General features: G+C 44.9%; 1 protein-coding gene across 1 annotated transcript; it reads left to right on the top strand.

Annotated features, from left to right (window-relative positions):
* The first annotated feature begins 93 nt into the window (after positions 1-93).
* Positions 94-19,826, top strand: LOC134648390 (cytoplasmic dynein 1 light intermediate chain 2). The gene is made up of 10 exons (XM_063502919.1): positions 94-271; positions 558-748; positions 1,526-1,729; positions 9,022-9,233; positions 10,285-10,514; positions 11,929-12,040; positions 13,631-13,768; positions 15,245-15,419; positions 19,204-19,276; positions 19,653-19,826. The coding sequence occupies exons 1-9, from the start codon at positions 198-200 to the stop codon at positions 19,266-19,268; spliced, it is 1,401 nt and encodes a 466-aa protein (XP_063358989.1). The 5' UTR covers positions 94-197; the 3' UTR covers positions 19,269-19,276; positions 19,653-19,826.
* The last annotated feature ends 553 nt before the right edge of the window (positions 19,827-20,379 follow it).

Below are 20,379 nucleotides of genomic sequence, written 5' to 3'. Positions count from 1 at the left end.
AGAATACATTTTTAACATTTGTTGTATAATGTGCGACAATCGAAATCAGCTTTCGGGTAAAATGCCGGCATAACATAATATTATCGGTAAAACTGAAATCTTGCTACAGCAACACATTTCATCGCGAGAGTGACGTATGAACGGCCGAAAACGAAAAGCCTCTGTGTGCCGTTGTTATCTTCTAACATTTCTGAAGAATGGAGACAAACGGCCAGGCAAATGGGCCTAAATCTAAAAAGGATAAAAATGGCGATACGAAGGACAACTTATGGTAACGGTTCACTGTTATATTTGTGTCCAACCGAGTCCCCCATATAGGGGATCTAATGTGTCACACCTACGTGATGTCAATTCTCATACCTGAGAAATATGTGACCTAGCTGCGACGTCTTACCTTTGTTTGTAAAACAACTGTGGAATCTTTTCACATTGCATTCATATACGAATTTCTCCCCCGCATCATGTGTAACCAAGTTGGAACTATAAGTGACGTTTCGTGCCAAACTTGCGTACGGCCAAAATTGATGAGCATTGATCGAATTTTTAACATTTTTCAGGTCTGCGATTTTAGAAGAAGTCCAGAATCAGGGCAATACGAAACTACCTTCAAACAAAAATGTGTTAGTTTTGGGTAATAATGAGACTGGCAAAACCACACTAATCGCGAAATTACAAGGGGTAGAGGATCCTAAGAAGGGGTCGGCACTCGAATATGCATATATAGACGTAAGAGATGAATATCGCGATGGTAAGTCGACTCATTTTGACTACCAATAACAATGCTTATAGGTTAACTATGGTACAAACATGTAAACATAGATTCATGAGAAGGAAACTGTGTCAAAGCTACTTTGAAGTCTACTTTAATGTGAATGAGCAGGAATAATGAGAGCAACTAAGAATATGTGTCATTCTTTCTCTTTAATATTATTTGTATATACAAAAGTAGTAAGTACAATTTTTTAACTCATGAAATGAATCAGCTGATTTAGTTTAACCTAACAAAGTTTATAAATAAAATAATAAATCCATCCATTATTAGTAATAAGTAATGTTTTACCCATATAATTCTTCCTGCATCCTTTTTCTTGAACCCACAAATAGCCTCTTAGCCTAATCATAGTGTCACTGCCTATGAAATTAAAGGTCCTGGCTTCAAATTCCAGTAAGCGTATTTATTGAATGGTACAGTCAGAAGCAATAGTTGCTAATCGGGCGAGGAGTTCAAAATGATCTTGATGTTGATTCATTTTATGGGCATTTGACTTTGTTAAATATTGATATTTGGTGCAATCTTTTCGAGTGATGGCCCCATGACTTTTGGCTTACTCTCGGGCAGATGACGTTAATTTCAATATTTGACAAATTAACACATTTCAGTGATAGAATAAGGGTCAAAGTCAAATGATGTTCTAACAGTTAATCTTTTGTCAAAAGATGGCAGTGAATTTACTTTGACAATCTGCCTCTATTTCAAATTCTCTTTGTGTATGATTAGGTATCTCAAAATATTTACTTTCCCCAGATCAAACACGCCTCAGTGTATGGGTACTGGATGGTGATCCAGGGCACACGAACCTGCTCAAGTTCGCCCTCAACGAGGAGACGTTCCCCCACTCGCTGGTCATCTTCACGGTGGCCATGACCACGCCATGGGGGATCCTGGAGCAGCTACAGACCTGGGCCACGGTGCTCGGGGACCATATAGACAAATTGGATCTCACACCTGGTGAGTTCGAAATTCTACATCTTGTCTTGACATTTTACCACAGCTCATTTGGGGAGCCTCGGATCTGCTTATCAAGCTAATCTTAAGAATTGGCACAGTTTGTACCATTAGGCAACCATACTGAGTATCAGGGATGTTACGGAGCTCCGTTTCCGTTAAGTCGGAACTTCCGTTTGGTATTACACATCCGTTTCTGTTCCGGTTCCGTTACTTTTGAAACGGAATCGGATGTCAATGCTTAGCGCATCAAAAACAAACAGGTTTATACCAGTCATTCGCTCATAGCCCCGCTTGCCACGTACTGCAGTAATTAGATGTTTTGTTGTACCTATTCGTATGTGTTGTGTTGTGTAATGTGTTCCTACTGACAGTTCTGACTTAGGATCCGGTTCTGGTTCCCGTTCCGTTTTCGGTTACGATTCCGTTTCTGGTTCCGATAAACTAAAATTAAAACATCTGGTTCCGCTTTCGGTTCCGATAAAACCACATCCGTTACATTCCTCCCTAGTGAGTATAACACACAGCTATAACATAATAGCTAGAATGTTACCTTACACTCCTTACTGCCAAATGTACAGTTGGCAAATGATTGTCTAATAAATGTCAAAAATATCCCTACCTAAATTGATAGATTTATACATTACTTTTTTAGATTTTGGTTAAAAAGAGTTCCACCTAGACAGGTAAATGCAGCAGATAACCATAAAGCTTCATCTAATTAATTTTTATCTCTTATCTAATCTAAACACAATATACTTAACCGACACACATAATAATGCACCCTACAGTAGTGATACGTCATTCCAATCCGTTTAAGAGGAGTGTGTAATTAACTGATTAAAGCTAAGTTCTTAATGCTATTATTATTCGATTTAATATCGCTTGTCCTGTATACAAGCTGGGCTGTGTCCTGTGTGTGTGTTGTGTGTGGATTTTGACGTCTGTAGGTATCACATTTTGGTGGCATCACTGACTGTGACTGTACAGGTCACAGTCAGTGATGCCACCAAAATGTGGAGCATTATAATATTTATAAATTATAACACTTTGAGTAAACGCGCGCACCCTAGCTGCATACATCGCAATTGTTAGTAGCTCGGTACTACTTACAGGGCTAGCGTGTCTTATTTGAAATGGTTGGCAATTGGCATGTTTGTTTTGGTGGTCTGTGACAACCCTCCTGTGTTCTTGTGCCGTGGCAGCATTTACGCAAACATCAAAGACGTCGGTCCACTGTCACTTTTTACACTGTGCTTCTAGTGACCATGAGTGCCACTGCTATTTCCTTGATAAAATAGGAACGGTCCGATGAACAAACAATATGTCATTCGTTATAAGCGTAAATTTATCTTTATTCATGGAAAAATATAAGTTTTTATCCTCGAAGTCATTAATAATCACGCGATGACCGATGAGCTCATTTCACGATATTTATAGTCTCTCTCGATACTTTTTCTTTTGCTCTTAGGAGTTTAAGTTTCTGAAGCATGCGGTGTTAACTGAGGAGCTATGGATTTAATTGAATGCAATTTATATTAATGTAAATACCTCGCCAAGAGTTTCTAAGGCCCAATTAACACATTGATTAGTGTTTGCGTTTTTGGCAAACGTATAAACTCGCAATAAACACTAATTATTAATCAATGTGTAAACACGCCCCAGTGTGAAGGCCAACCACACATACCCGTACAGATGTAGTGCATAATTAATTTCCATCGTATTTTATCGGAAACGTTCGCATTTGTCATGCTACTTCAGTCAACCTCAATACTTTTTGTACCGAGACTGACTGAAATAGCAAGACACGTTCGTACGTTTCCGTGAAAAAACGATGGAAAATAATTATGCACTACATCTGTATAAAACTTATACTATTTACAATAAACCTCCTATTAATATGCCAATGATGTGCAGCCTTAATCTTCCACTCGTTACAACGACCGACGACGTAAAACACGGAACGATTTAAATTAATTTAAACCGGACGATTCGGGTCGGGCATTATTCGAGATAGGAATGTAGGTTATAGGCGATGGTTAGCATAGTAATTTGTTTCTTTGCATAATAGAAACACACAAATGAAATGCAGTGTGTAAGGGCTGATTTAGACGGCGCGCGAACTCGCATGCGATTTTAGTTACATTGCGGACTGTTGGTTACGTCCAATTTAACCGACCGATCAAAACCCGCAATGTAATGAAATTCGCATGCGAGTTCTCGCATCGTCTAAATGAGCCCTAACCTAACCTAATTCTCGCAACATACACAGAGGTAAAAAAGTATGGAGAAAAGAATTCTAAATTTAAAATGACGCTGACAGTTGTCTATACATGTACTGTGTTGTCATGATTACAACTACATAACATAGGTGAAATGTGACTAATTCCGTCATAGGGACTATTCCGTCCACCAGCGTTTTTCTCGAACAACGAACAAAATTGATAATTTCATCGACAAAGCAGCGATTGCTTTTAATTTCAGCAATCAAAAGCAGATGGTTTTTTTTCCTACGATTAAAAATCAAAGAAAAATACGTAATTACCCACATTGACCTTACTATATATTTTGTATTACATAAATAAAATGACTAAAAATTACTAAAAACAAATTGTTATAGTATGGCTCTTCTGAGGTGAACTTTTCGCTTCGAACCTTAATCTTTCAAACAAAGGCCATTGTCTCTATTATCGCAAAATCGCTTGCTCCCGACTTAGCACGTGCCAGTACAACATTCATATTGAAAAACAACCGGTATCGTCATAGTATTAAGGTTCAAATTTAATGTCACTGATATTCTAGATATTACGTTTTGGTAGTGTAGGACGATAGACCGCCCCGAAGCGATACGGCACTCATATTATTTTGATACTTAGTGTGGTGTTAAAAATGAAACCCGGTTATTTATGATAAAGCGTTGTATATTTGTTATATAACAAAATCTAAGGTAACAATGTAAATTTAAGATTAATAAGTTTAACATAGGTATAATCAACATTTTTCCGTGTAGGTATATAAACAGTTATACGTACTACTAGATAAAATCGTGTCATAAAAAAATCAGATATAATCAATTTCTTTCTTATATTATAACCGACCTTTCTTCTGACCGTTGACACGTGACGTTTTGTTAGAAAAGCTGTACGCTTCAAAGCTCCACGTTTGCCTTATCAGTGTTTTTATTGTCACTATGCGTCGGCATCACATCAGAGGTGCTAGAGTCGGACCAAGAAAAGTCTGCAGCGGATTTGATAGCCCCCGCAGTGCAAGTGTTATTTATACGTCATAATTTCATAGAAGTTTGACGTTTAAAATAACAATGGCCCTGCGTGGGCTATCAAATCCGCTGCAGACTTTTCTTGGTCCGACTCTAATTTCACAGTATCGTTATTTTAAAGATAAGAAAAAATAACAATGCTTGCAGCTGCACCTTTGTAAATTATTACATTTACCACCGCAAGCTAATAATTTAAATAAAACAATATAATAAATAATCACGTTTCATTTTTAACACCACACTAAGTATCAAAATAATATGAGCGCCGTATCGTTTCGGGGCGGTTTATCGTCCTACACTACCAAAACGTAATATCTAGAATATCAGTGACGTTAAATTTGAACCTTAATACTATGACGATATCGGTTGTTTTTCAATATGAATGTTGTACTGGCACGTGCTAAGTCGGGAGCAAGCGGTTTTGCGATAATAGAGACAATGGCCTTTGTTTGAAAGATTAAGGTTCGAAGCGAAAAGTTCACCTCAGAAGAGCCGTACTATACTACAATTTTTATAACAACTCGTATATAGGGCATTAACTTACAAATTTCAACAAAACTATCAGATATGAAACGTAATAGCTCTGCAGGTAGATTCCATTATATTGATAAGACACCGTCAGCAAAAAATACAACGAGATCTTATTATAACTAATCCGCATCCAATACCCATCCTATTCCTATCTTGATCTAAAACAGTTAACTTGTTTGTGATCCTATTTGACATAAGATCTAAAAATAGATTATACAAATTTTACCTTATTGCAACCGAGCAAGGCTCAAAATTGTAAATATATCTTTAGACGTACGTTTGTCTTTACTTATACAGTAGTCAACACATGTCCACGTCCTTTCGCCTTATTCCTTTGAGACAAGGTTGAAAATAGAATATTTATGCCGCTAACTGTACTCAATGGGGACCCCGTCAGACCGTGAGTCATGCGTTACGTCATAGCACGCGTAACGTTTAATCGATGCCACATATTTATGCAATATAGTGGTTTGTCAACTTACGCTTGATGTGTTTTGGCATTTAAATGTATTCTTCACTGTTAGGTAAATTAATGAATTTATTGCTCAATCAATTTTGATCGTGAATTTTAATTCAAACAAGTTTTAATCAAATTTGGTTACATCTAGTGATCTTATAGAAGTAAACCATATACATCGAACTATGCCGATAATAAGAAACGCCTATCATGGCTTCTATATAGGGCATGCTCCCGGGAATTCCCGGTTCTCAAATTCCCGGGAATTCCCGGGAATTTTATAGTGTCGAAAGAACCGGTACTGAAGACACCCGACAAACTAACCTAGTAAAGTGGTAATTTGTAAAAATTCACCAAGTTTTCTATTTTTTTTTATCTAAAACATCGTTCAGTACTTTTATGCCGGTTACATAAAGGACTAATGATATTAGCAATCTATGTATGTTTATGTCATATGTCCCAATGGAGTCTTAAAGCTACTAAATTACACCTATTTAGACGAATAAGGTGTTTATCTATACATTTTGACCCGGGTGACTTAAACTAATCTTTAAATCTTTAAACAACTTTTAAATCACAAGTAGGATATTAAGTATTTATTTATGTATTCGAATATTCTTGTTCTAGCACTGATGTAAACTTTCACGATTTTTACACATTATTAAATTATACAACGGGACTTAATCGCGTATCTAAGTTTTAAAATTTACCTCCGACGTTTCGAGGACGGCGTTGTCCCCGTGGTCTCGGAGAAGACTGGCTTAAGTTGACATGAGCATCGTCTAACCGCGCGAGTTTTGCGGGTAGTTCGAAAAACTCGCGCGGTTAGACGATGCTGATGTCAACTTAAGCCAGTCTTCTCCGAGACCACGGGGACAACGCCGTCCTCGAAACGTCAGGTAAATCTTAAAACTTTGATACGCGATTAAGTCCCGTTGTATAATTTAATAATTCGTGTTCTACGTTTGGTTTTATATAAAAATATTCCGTTCTTGAATTTTTAACTCCTGTATCCCGTGCCGTCATAGTGCTGAGTGCATCGACTACGGCCGTGTTGCTCGTACACCTTTAAGCCCAGGCGGAGGCAAAGTGTGCCGGTTAATTTCGGGATTTTCGGGAAAGGTTCCCACTAGCGTTCCCACGCTAAAAGTGCTTTTTTATATAAAATAAGTCGTTTATTAATCCTTATGAAATTGTTCATATCAAAATAAGTAATTAATAAAGATTGTACGCTAACACAAAGAATTTCTTAAAAAGAATCATAAGGTGCCTTGAGAACCGGAAAGAACCGGGAATCCCGGTTCCGGCCATGTTCAGAACCGGGAAATAAAATTCTTGGTACCGGGACCGGTACTGCATGCCCTACTTCTATATGAACTCTGTTAGACTTGGAAAATATCAAATACAAAATTAAGTTAGTAAAGCCAAACAACGTTAATATAAAAAGAAAACTCGTTTTTCAAGTTCCGTAGTTAGAATAATAAATGTATTGCGTACCATAGTTATTTATCACATACCTAATAACTATTTCCGTTAAAGAAGTTTTAACCTATACACTATTTACACTCCAGTGAGTAGCTTTTATATTATTACACTACACTGAATTATAGGTATCATAACTGTTATAATATAATTGTTTTAAAATTGTATCCATAAAATTCCAAAAAAACAAAAATTAATTTGATACAATTCTAGGGATTAACAGGTATGCTGGCCCCATCTGTAAAATACTTCGACCGGCCAACCCTATTTTGTTTAACTTTGTCATGTTTTTTTAAAGTTATTTTTTCACGCATTTAAGCAGCCAAATTCGTCTTTCCATCCATCTGTTGATTTTTTGTTAAACTTAACTAATACATATTATATTATTACAATCTATATTAACGATATTCTTAATCTTAATATCCCAAATTCTGAGATTATATGTTACGCGGACGACACCGTCATACTGTTTAACGATACTAACTGGGAGAAAGTAATTGCTGTCACTGAAAGAGGTATGCAAATGGCAGCGCGCTGGTTTCGCGACAATCTTCTGACCATTAACAGTGATAAAACGAAATTCTTATGTTTTCATAAAACTGCTTTGACAAAACCATCTTTCGATCCCACCATAAAAATCCACTCGTGTACTGATTTCCCAGATAATCTCTGTAACTGTAATTGTGATAGAATCCAGCGCGCTGACATTATAAAATACCTTGGCGTTTTTGTAGATGAAAACTTAAATTTTAAACATCACATTCACAAACTCTCTGGTAGAATCAGAAAGTCTATTTATATATTTAAGAAACTCCGTCTTGCTGCAGATGAATCTTTACTAAAACTGGTCTATGTCGCACTGTGCCAATCTGTAATCTGTTATTGCATTGGGGTGTGGGGCAGTGCAGCAAAGACTACCATGCTAGAAATTGAAAGAGCGCAACGTTCTGTGCTGAAAGTAATGTTCAAAAAACCTTTCCGTTTTCCAACTGCTGATCTCTTTGCTCAAGCTAAAGTTCTGTCCGTTCGTCAACTTTTTATTCACAAAATTTGCTTGCAAACACATAAATCGTCTAAATTATTAAAGGACTATAATATTAAGTTATCACAAAAACGCGTTTTCAATTTACCCATTCCAAGAGTAAATTCAGCATTTGGCAAACGTTTTGGTGATTGCATCAGAGCGTCTACATACAATGCAATAAACAAACTATGTAACCTCAGGGATTGCACTCAAATGGAAGCGAAAAAACTACTTTTCATACTGCTGCACTCACAAAATTATGCCGAGACAGAAGCCATATTTGACAGGATCTAGTTTCAATATTGTGTCTAGGGTTAGCTTTAGTTTTAGTTAAGATTACTAGTCGTAAGTAGTTTCTTACTAAATGTTAGACTAAATGTAACAGCTCCGATATTTAATTGTAATTTGGTTCCCCGCGATACAGGCATTGCCTAGTGCGGACACCCCTGGTATATCTGTAACCTATTGCTGAAATAAATGATCTTTATTCTTTATTCTTTACATATAACTGTTTTGTCCCCCAGAACAAAGGTTACAGAGTAAAAAACAGCAGCAGCAGAAATGGCAGCGGTACACGGAGCCGGGCGACGAGATGGAGCAAGCGGCCTCGTCACCCATGAAGCGGTCCTCCAGGAACCTGTCGGACGACCTGGACAGCGAGGACGATGAGAACCCGCTGCCCGAAGCTGTGCTGACCACTAATCTAGGGCTGGACATAGTGGTTGTTGTCACTAAGGTAAGTCAACACTGAACAGCAGCAGCAGAAAAGGCAGCGGTACACAGAGATGGAGCAAGCGGCCTCGTCACCCATGAAGCGGTCCTCCAGGAACCTGTCGGACGACCTGGACAGCGAGGATGATGAGAACCCGCTGCCCGAAGCTGTGCTGACCACTAATCTAGGGCTGGACATAGTGGTTGTTGTCACTAAGGTAAGTTAACACTGACAAAACAGGAGAAATGGCAGCGGTACACAGAGATGGAGCAAGCGGCCTCATCCCCCATGAAGCGGTCCTCCAGGAACCTGTCGGACGACCTGGACAGCGAGGACGATGAGAACCTGCTGCCCGAAGCTGTGCTGACCACTAATCTCGGGCTGGACATAGTGGTTGTTGTCACTAAGGTAAGTCAACACTGAACAGCAGCAGCAGAAAAGGCAGCGGTACACAGAGATGGAGCAAGCGGCCTCATCCCCCATGAAGCGGTCCTCCAGGAACCTGTCGGACGACCTGGACAGCGAGGACGATGAGAACCCGCTGCCCGAAGCTGGGCTGACCACTAATCTAGGGCTGGATATAGTGGTAGTTGTCACTAAGGTAAGTTAACACTGACAAAACAGCAGCAGAAATAGCAGCGGTACCATAGAGAAATATAGTAAGACAAGAGTGCTCACTCCATACATCAGTTCAGACTATTAATTTCAGTGTCTACATCTAGCATCGAGTAGCGGAACTATCAGTACTGCTACTTTACAATAGATGTAGCACCAACCGGAAAGTCTTATCTCAACAGCATAAGACTTTCCGGTCGGTGCTACATCTATTGTCAAGTAGCAGTACTGATAGTTCCGCTACTCGATGCTAGATGCTAATAGTCTTTTTGGTACAAAAACTGATGTATGGAGTGAGCACTCTATGTATTTTTTTCTCTATGGCGGTACACAGTTGTAATCTTTTTCTATACATGACCTGGCTCCACAGCAAGTTATATGCCATATAATAGGTGTCCTTATACAACTTTGATCTCGATAAATCCCACATTCCTTGGCTCATTCTAATTCTTTTCCCCAGACTGACTACATGAGCACCTTAGAAAAAGAGCACGACTATCGCGACGAGCACTTCGATTTCATGCAACAATGGATCCGGCGGTTCTGCCTCCAGTACGGCGCGGCGCTGTTCTATACGTCCGCCAAGGAGGACAAGAACTGCGACCTGCTGTACAAGTACCTCACGCACAGGATATACGGCCTGCCGTTTAGAACTCCGGCCCTCATTGTTGAGAAGGACGCCGTGCTGATGTGAGTAACTATACTTGTTCAAGCAATGGATCCGGCGGTCCTGTCTCCAGTACGGCGCGGCGCTGTTCTATACGTCCGCCAAAGAGGACAAGAACTGCGACCTGCTGTACAAGTACCTTACGCACAGGATATACGGCCTGCCGTTTAGAACTCCGGCCCTCATTGTTGAGAAGGACGCCGTGCTGATGTAAGTAATAGATATGCCTGTTCAAGCAATGGATCCGACGGTTCTGTCTCCAGTACAGCGCTCTGTTCTACACGTCCGCCAAAGAGGACAAGAACTGCGACCTGCTGTACAAGTACCTCCCGCACAGGATATACGGCCTGCCGTTTAGAACTCCGGCCCTCATTGTTGAGAAGGACGCCGTGCTGATGTAAGTAATAGATATGCCTGTTCAAGCAATGGATCCGACGGTTCTGTCTCCAGTACAGCGCGCTGTTCTATACGTCCGCCAAAGAGGACAAGAACTGCGACCTGCTGTACAAGTACCTCACGCACAGGATATACGGCCTGCCGTTTAGAACTCCGGCCCTCATTGTTGAGAAGGACGCCGTGCTGATGTGAGTAACTATACTTGTTCAAGCAATGGATCCGGCGGTCCTGTCTCCAGTACGGCGCGGCGCTGTTCTATACGTCCGCCAAAGAGGACAAGAACTGCGACCTGCTGTACAAGTACCTCACGCACAGGATATACGGCCTGCCGTTTAGAACTCCGGCCCTCATTGTTGAGAAGGACGCCGTGCTGATGTGAGTAACTATACTTGTTCAAGCAATGGATCCGGCGGTCCTGTCTCCAGTACGGCGCGGCGCTGTTCTATACGTCCGCCAAAGAGGACAAGAACTGCGACCTGCTGTACAAGTACCTCACGCACAGGATATACGGCCTGCCGTTTAGAACTCCGGCCCTCATTGTTGAGAAGGACGCCGTGCTGATGTGAGTAACTATACTTGTTCAAGCAATGGATCCGGCGGTCCTGTCTCCAGTACGGCGCGGCGCTGTTCTACACGTCCGCCAAAGAGGACAAGAACTGCGACCTGATTTAGATAAAATCTTTAAGCACCAATATAGGGTTCTTGTAAAAGCTGAACCATGTTTTAAGTGTCTTGTCGTATTGAGCAATTTGTTCTTAACGGGTTTTGTCACTTACGACTCTTACGTGTCATATTTTGAAGTGGGAAAAAACGAAGGAAGACAATTCCGTCATTAGATGGTAATAATATTTTTTTCCAAGGAGAAAGTGTACAAGTGTTTTACATTTTTTTTGTATGAAAACAATTTAGGTACAGTCACAATGTTGGTTTTATTTTTAGCAAAGTTTCGTCACCTCAAGAGAGTCTGTGCAATGATGTTGATATATACCTACAAATCTCTATTGCTAGAATTATATATACTTACTTTATCTCCGTTTTCAGACCCGCCGGTTGGGATAGCATGAAGAAAATTAGCATATTATACGAAAACATGCAGAGCTGTAAACCAGACGATTACTACAGAGACATCATAGTGCAGCCGACGACGCGGAAGGTAACTTTTGATTTTATAACTCGCATATTTGGACAGTTTGGAACGTTTATTTAGCAATGGTTTCCTAGTATAAATGTAGTTTAGGACTAAATCTAGTTATCGTTTTCTACGTGTATTCGAACACGAAACACACGAAAGGAGTGCCTGGCGTCCGTTGACTCGTTGGGTGGACGATATTCGGAAGATTGCGGTTCACTTCTGGATGAGATTATCTCAGGACCGGGATTAGTGGCGTACTCGAAGAGAGGCCTATGCTCAGCAGTGGGCGTTAAAAGGCTGATATGATGATGATGATGACGTGTATTCGCCCATCGTTGGGCATATAAAAATTGGGAACGCACGTCTGATTTGTTGTGTTTTTTCCATAGTAAGCCTATCATGTTTCTTATATCATCAGTTCATCTGGTCAGAAGTCTGCCGAGTTTTGTGTTGTGAAGAGAGGCGTTCATTATAGAACGTTTTTGTTTCATCTTTCATCGTTCTGATGATTACGTTTTCGGCCCAGGCCCCGTAGACAACATGCACATGCAGCCAATCGCTAACGCTACGAGCGAACGAAACGCAACTGTCACTATCGCACTAATATGGAAGAGTGATACTTGATAGAGACACAAAGCGATTCGATGGCGAAGCGGAAGCTAGGCTAAGCTAGCTAGGCCGGCAGGCCCATTAGAGTTGGTATAGCTCAGGTTCTGCCTCGAGTTTAAAAACTATTTTATAGTACATATGATGCTACTTTCCTGTACTAGTGCGTAAATAAGCACTATTCGTTGCTATGTCAAATATTTAAAAGGGCATATGTACTGTAAAACGTTGTACGATACACGTGTGAATAGGGAATTCGCAACTCGTGTTGATTTAAAACACTCCCTTCGGTCGTGTTTTAATATATCGCCACTCGTTTCGAATTTCCTCTTTTTCGCACTATTATTATTTTCGATACAAGTGCGAAAAAGAGGAAATTCGAAACGAGTGGCGGTAAATTAAAACACGACCGAAGGGAGTGTTTTAAATCGACACGAGTTGCGAATTACCTATTCGCACGTGTATCGAACAACGTTTTACAGTACATATGGCACTTTAAAGTTTCGACATACGCACGAAAAGTGCTATTTTACGCACTAGTACGGAAAAGTAGCCCCATATGTACTGTAATAACCAGGGATGTTGCGAATGCGGATTTTTTGACATCCGCGGATGCGGATTTTTAAAGGCTCACATCCGCGGATGCGGATGCGGATGTCAAGATAGTACCATAAAAAACGTCAAATATTACATTTTAGTAATATTTATTTCAAAAAACCGGCCAAGTGCGAGTCGGACTCGCGTTCTAAGGGTTCCGTACATTAAGTCCCACTCACGCTTGACTGCTCATTTCTAATAGGTTTTTTTGGTTAATGACTAAATTACCTAGCAGTCTAGCACTTACGCCGATGCTAAGACGTTCCTGTACCGACCTGCTCCACATCCGCATCCGCATTAAATCCGCATCGATTTTATGCGGATGCGGATGTTGAAAATAATGCGGGAGTTCCGCGGTTGCGGATGCGGATGTTCGCAACATCCCTGGTAATAACTATTTTTGTACAGAGCGGAGCGAACCGGGAAGCGGAAGTGGCGGCCGAGGACGAGCAGGCGTTCCTGCAGCGGCAGCTGGCCGCGCTGCAGGCCGGCGCGCCCGCGCCGCGCGCAGACTCGCCGCTGCGGGCCGCGCAGCGCGCCACGCAGGTATTATGTACACCCACACCATAAACATTTATACATTTAAAGTTCAAAGAAAACGGTGCCGTCATATGACGGCCGTCATATAGCGGCAGCAAAAGACGGCCGTCTTTACGGTGGCGACATGTGGAAAGTACCACGGCGTCATAACACACCGTCATCCACCAAGGTCAAAGCGGCAAATTTGAAAAATGTAGGCGCGATGGGATAACGTCCCATAGAAAATTTGAATTTCGCGCCTTTTCCTACTGACAAGATTTGCTTGATCATCTATAATTTACTTGGAGGATGAAATATCATCAGAAGAGGAAAATAATCGTAGTACGGAATCATTTATTCAAATCTCGTGTCATTTATTCAAAATGGCGTCACCGCTATCTAATAAAACGTTCACGAAACCAGGGATCGGAACCGGTTTTTTGCAAAAAAATAGAAACAACCATATTTTTCGAATTATTTTATACTCGAAATGTAGCACTCAGTTGTGTTTTTAGGTTACGACTTCGTATTATTAGATTGCCTAATTAGAAATGAAGTAATTAGCAAAGAACGAAAAAATACCGTTTCCGCTCCCATACAAAAAATACCGGTATCCGATCCCTGATTTAAACTATCAATGTTTACAATAGGTTAGATGACAAATTTTTATTTATGGTATCAATCGATCAGGTTTGTTTTTAGGATCAAATGTCTATATGGGATCCATTGCATTAAAGCAGTACAAAAGTCAGAAATTATAGTCAAAGTCCGACAGTCTTACTTCGCTCGCGAAACGTCCCTAACGAATTGCTATGTGAACGTGACGTCAAGGTCACTGTGAGAGCGCATCTTGAAGTATGAACAAAACAAGAAAATTTTTGTCGGTGAAATATTGCGTTTATGTATATAGTTGCCATACAATCTTTTTTTGGATAAAATGTGAGGAATCGAATGGTATTCTTACTTAATTCGTTTTTGAAAGTTAAAAAAAAAAAACTTTGATTTTGAAACTTTCAGGTGCTGTATTTTTGTAATATTTCCATATCTTGACAAGCGTCCACTTTTGGCACAATAGACAGGCATATTTAATTTTTTCTCACCCTGGTACTAACCGAACTGAGATTTTATCAGTACTTCATTCGGGACACGGTGCAACGTGCCCTCTCTATATAATAATACTATAACTTATTCTGTGCCACTTAGGGTTCATTTAGGCGGTGCGAGAACTCGCATGCGAGTTTCATTACATTGCGTCATTTGATCGGTCGGCCGAATTGATGTCACCTCAATGGTCCGCAATGTAACTAAAATCGTATATAAGTTCGCGTGCCGTCTAAATGATCCCTAAATCAGCCTCTAGTAACATTCGTAGAATAAGTTAATTTTAAGAACATATATTAGTTTGTTGTTTTTATGGAGCTTTTTATGCTCATTTCTGTGAGAAGCTCAAATAAAGAGAGAAAAAAAAAAAAAAACTTTAGTAACATAGACATGTGTCGACAGTTGGACGGCGCGAAAATCGGCATGGGCCCGGGCACGCCCGGCAACGAGGGCGTGCTGGCCAACTTCTTCAACTCGCTGCTGTACAAGAAGAGCGCCGCCAGCCCCGCCGGCCGCGCGCCCGAGCCCGCGCCCGCCGCCGCCGCCGCCGCGCGCTCCGACGCCGCCGCCGAACTAGGTACTACCACAGAGTAAATACCAACTCGCTGCTGTACAAGAGCGCCGCCAGCCCCGCCGGCCGCGCGCCCGAGCCCGCGCCCGCCGCCGCCGCCGCCGCGCGCTCCGACGCCGCCGCCGAACTAGGTACTACCACAGAGTAAATACCAACTCGCTGCTGTACAAGAGCGCCGCCAGCCCCGCCGGCCGCGCGCCCGAGCCCGCGCCCGCCGCCGCCGCCGCCGCGCGCTCCGACGCCGCCGCCGAACTAGGTACTACCACAGAGTAAATACCAACTCGCTGCTGTACAAGAGCGCCGCCAGCCCCGCCGGCCGCGCGCCCGAGCCCGCGCCCGCCGCCGCCGCCGCCGCGCGCTCCGACGCCGCCGCCGAACTAGGTACTACCACAGAGTAAATACCAACTCGCTGCTGTACAAGAGCGCCGCCAGCCCCGCCGGCCGCGCGCCCGAGCCCGCGCCCGCCGCCGCCGCCGCCGCGCGCTCCGACGCCGCCGCCGAACTAGGTACTACCACAGAGTAAATACCAACTCGCTGCTGTACAAGAGCGCCGCCAGCCCCGCCGGCCGCGCGCCCGAGCCCGCGCCCGCCGCCGCCGCCGCCGCGCGCTCCGACGCCGCCGCCGAACTAGGTACTACCACAGAGTAAATACCAACTCGCTGCTGTACAAGAGCGCCGCCAGCCCCGCCGGCCGCGCGCCCGCCGCCGCCGCCGCCGCGCGCTCCGACGCCGCCGCCGAACTAGGTACTACCACAGAGTAAATACCAACTCGCTGCTGTACAAGAGCGCCGCCAGCCCCGCCGGCCGCGCGCCCGAGCCCGCGCCCGCCGCCGCCGCCGCCGCGCGCTCCGACGCCGCCGCCGAACTAGGTACTACCACAGAGTAAATACCAACTCGCTGCTGTACAAGAGCGCCGCCAGCCCCGCCGGCCGCGCGCCCGAGCCCGCGCCCGCCGCCGCCGCCGCCGCGCGCTCCGACGCCGCCGCCGAACTAGGTACTACCACAGAGTAAATACCAACTCGCTGCTGTACAAGAGCGCCGCCAGCCCCGCCGGCCGCGCGCCCGAGCCCGCGCCCGCCGCCGCCGCCGCCGCGCGCTCCGACGCCGCCGCCGAACTAGGTACTACCACAGAGTAAATACCAACTCGCTGCTGTACAAGAGCGCCGCCAGCCCCGCCGGCCGCGCGCCCGAGCCCGCGCCCGCCGCCGCCGCCGCCGCGCGCTCCGACGCCGCCGCCGAACTAGGTACTACCACAGAGTAAATACCAACTCGCTGCTGTACAAGAGCGCCGCCAGCCCCGCCGGCCGCGCGCCCGAGCCCGCGCCCGCCGCCGCCGCCGCCGCGCGCTCCGACGCCGCCGCCGAACTAGGTACTACCACAGAGTAAATACCAACTCGCTGCTGTACAAGAGCGCCGCCAGCCCCGCCGGCCGCGCGCCCGAGCCCGCGCCCGCCGCCGCCGCCGCCGCGCGCTCCGACGCCGCCGCCGAACTAGGTACTACCACAGAGTAAATACCAACTCGCTGCTGTACAAGAGCGCCGCCAGCCCCGCCGGCCGCGCGCCCGAGCCCGCGCCCGCCGCCGCCGCCGCCGCGCGCTCCGACGCCGCCGCCGAACTAGGTACTACCACAGAGTAAATACCAACTCGCTGCTGTACAAGAGCGCCGCCAGCCCCGCCGGCCGCGCGCCCGAGCCCGCGCCCGCCGCCGCCGCCGCCGCGCGCTCCGACGCCGCCGCCGAACTAGGTACTACCACAGAGTAAATACCAACTCGCTGCTGTACAAGAGCGCCGCCAGCCCCGCCGGCCGCGCGCCCGAGCCCGCGCCCGCCGCCGCCGCCGCCGCGCGCTCCGACGCCGCCGCCGAACTAGGTACTACCACAGAGTAAATACCAACTCGCTGCTGTACAAGAGCGCCGCCAGCCCCGCCGGCCGCGCGCCCGAGCCCGCGCCCGCCGCCGCCGCCGCCGCGCGCTCCGACGCGGCCGCCGAACTAGGTACTACCACAGAGTAAATACCAACTCGCTGCTGTACAAGAGCGCCGCCAGCCCCGCCGGCCGCGCGCCCGAGCCCGCGCCCGCCGCCGCCGCCGCCGCGCGCTCCGACGCCGCCGCCGAACTAGGTACTACCACAGAGTAAATACCAACTCGCTGCTGTACAAGAGCGCCGCCAGCCCCGCCGGCCGCGCGCCCGAGCCCGCGCCCGCCGCCGCCGCCGCCGCGCGCTCCGACGCGGCCGCCGAACTAGGTACTACCACAGAGTAAATACCAACTCGCTGCTGTACAAGAGCGCCGCCAGCCCCGCCGGCCGCGCGCCCGAGCCCGCGCCCGCCGCCGCCGCCGCCGCGCGCTCCGACGCGGCCGCAGAACTAGGTACTACCACAGAGTAAATAATACTACTAAGTACAGAAGACTCACTCTCTAAAGCTTTGGATTCCTCCGAAAACGGTGCCGTCATATGACGGCCGTCATATAGCGGCAGCAAAAGACGGCCGTCTTTACGGTGGCGACATGTGGAAAGTACCACGGCGTCATAACACACAGTCATCCACCAAGGTCAAAGCGGCCAATTTGAAAAATGTAGGCGCGATGGAATAACGTCCCATAGAAAATTTGAATTTCGCGCCTTTTCCTACTGACAAGATTTGCTTGATCATCTATAATTTACTTGGAGGATGAAATATCATCAGAAGAGGAAAATAATCGTAGTACGGAATCATTTATTCAAATCTCGTGTCATTTATTCAAAATGGCGTCACCGCTATCTAATAAAACGTTCACGACACTATCGACAAGGTCATGACGGCCGTCATCTTATCGTCGTCTAGGAAACCGCGCCATCTTGTTTACATAGACAACGTTCTAGTGACGTCAGTCAACGCTATATAGCGGCCGTAATATGACGGCACCGTTTTCGGAGGAATCCAAAGCTTAACAAAACGCGTCTGTTACGATCACCACAGATATGGCCGCTAGGTGGCGACAGCGCCACGCGCGGCTTATGGCTCTCCCCAAAAGTGGGGCCGAACGGATGTACTTTTAGCTACCTGTAGCAAAGCGACGAAATCGCGGAGTGAGACACGCCTGGTACTACTTTATTTTAGGGTCCTAAGCTGCTCCTAAGCTGGCGTGATACCGCTCTGGACCGAGCAAAGTGGCGTGGTCTTGGAGGCCGAGACTCATTTTGGGTCATCGCGCCAGCCAAGTAAGTAAGTAACCTCCTGAGGCCCAGCGGTACAAATGAAAAATCCAAAATTTGCCCCTGAAATTTGAACCTAAAGTGAAGGAAATAGAGTTGATTTAGCGTTGTTTGATAATTGAACGAAACGAAGCAAAAGCGACTGTTCCAATTTAATATGATTTAAATTTAATTGAACTGAAGAAATACTATAGGTAGGCTAAGAGCCCGTCTATTTAGACGAAGCGGTTTGCTCGCAACGGTAGCGCGCTTCTTTTGATAAGGGGTTGGCAACTGTCAAAGATTTGCATAGATGGCACCATCGTAGCTTGCCCCTTTTTCTATATGATTTGGCTCAAAGGCCTGGCATCCAGGGCATTAAAAAAAACAAAAATTTTACACAATTCTAGGGATTGACAGGGCCTATGATGGCGCCATCTGCTAAATACTTCGACCGGCCAACCCGCGGCTGTATCGATGCTGTTTCGCGATAGTGGCGATGCAGAATCATATTTACGTGTGCGAAGGTATGGCCACGCGACTGTATCGTGGCCTATTTGCGATTTCATCGCTGCAAAAATTCGCTTTTGTGCAACTTAGTTCATTGTTTTTTCAGACCGCCTGACGCGCGCAAAGCCACGCCCGCCTCCGATTGACTTGAACTCATCCTCCGAGTGCTAGCGCTAAGGGTAAGTACTGTTACATTACACGTTATGAGTGCTATTAAACAGAAAAAACTTGACCACAAAAGTTAAAATATCCAAAACCGAACTGATGTTTATCTGCCTGGAATCATACACATACGGTAAAATAAATATTGTAGTTTACCAGCCAAGTTAAAAACACTGGTAACTCTTTCTTGCATTCCCCGACTGGTAACTTCTTTCTATATCCACACTTTTCTTATGATTGCAAGCAAAGTAAAATAAACATTGTAGTTTACCAGCCAAGTCCAAAACACTGACTTATCAAACCTGAATCGCTAACTGGTAACTTCTTTCTATATCGACACTTACTTGTTTCAAGCATAGTCTTCATAATTCATAAATTTTGTCTCATTTTCAGGTACAATGTCGTACAGCGGGCGTACAAAGCACTCGCCTACACCGCGCTCGTTAAACACATTGCTGGCTTGTACTTGTCGACGCGACATTACTCGCGGCCGGGTAAGCATCCATCCCGTAGTGCGTTCCCGGATCCCGGGAACAGTCCCGGATTCCGGGAAACAGTCCCGGACTGCGAGCACCTGCTTCGTTTCGCGTTACGCCTTGAGATTCTTCCAGTCGCGGTGTATAGGATTCGGCGGATCGCGAAAATAGTTTTGTACTCATTTTATAAAGAGTTGGGCGCCATTGTGAAACCTATTTTAAATTGAAATATTAGCCAATACTAGTAGGATTTTATAGAAACTTCTAATATTATATGACTAATATTTGATATGAAATAGGCCGACATGGCATTGTGAGCGTCCGCGACAACACTGTATTGTTTATATAAATTAGATATTTATGCAATGAACTTTGAAATTTGAATAGCTCTTCAATGTTGCTCTACGAGGATAATTTTCTATTCTGTAACAATTTTTGTTTGTAATTGTTCATGATATGATATAAGTATTTATTTAGATAGCATCGTGAAACTGATTGTAGTTAAAGGTTAAGACCAGCATTCACTACACGACACGTATGAATCCGTTGACAAATCCATCCTCGAAACGCTGAACGTGGATTTGTTTGCCAACTAATCCAGCGTGCGTAATGGAAACGAACACTAAAAAATGCTCATTACTAGA

Source organism: Cydia amplana, chromosome 5 (assembly GCF_948474715.1).
Source record: "Cydia amplana chromosome 5, ilCydAmpl1.1, whole genome shotgun sequence".
In the NCBI taxonomy this organism is placed as follows: domain Eukaryota; kingdom Metazoa; phylum Arthropoda; class Insecta; order Lepidoptera; family Tortricidae; genus Cydia; species Cydia amplana.
This window is presented reverse-complemented; position numbering and strand designations above follow the sequence as displayed.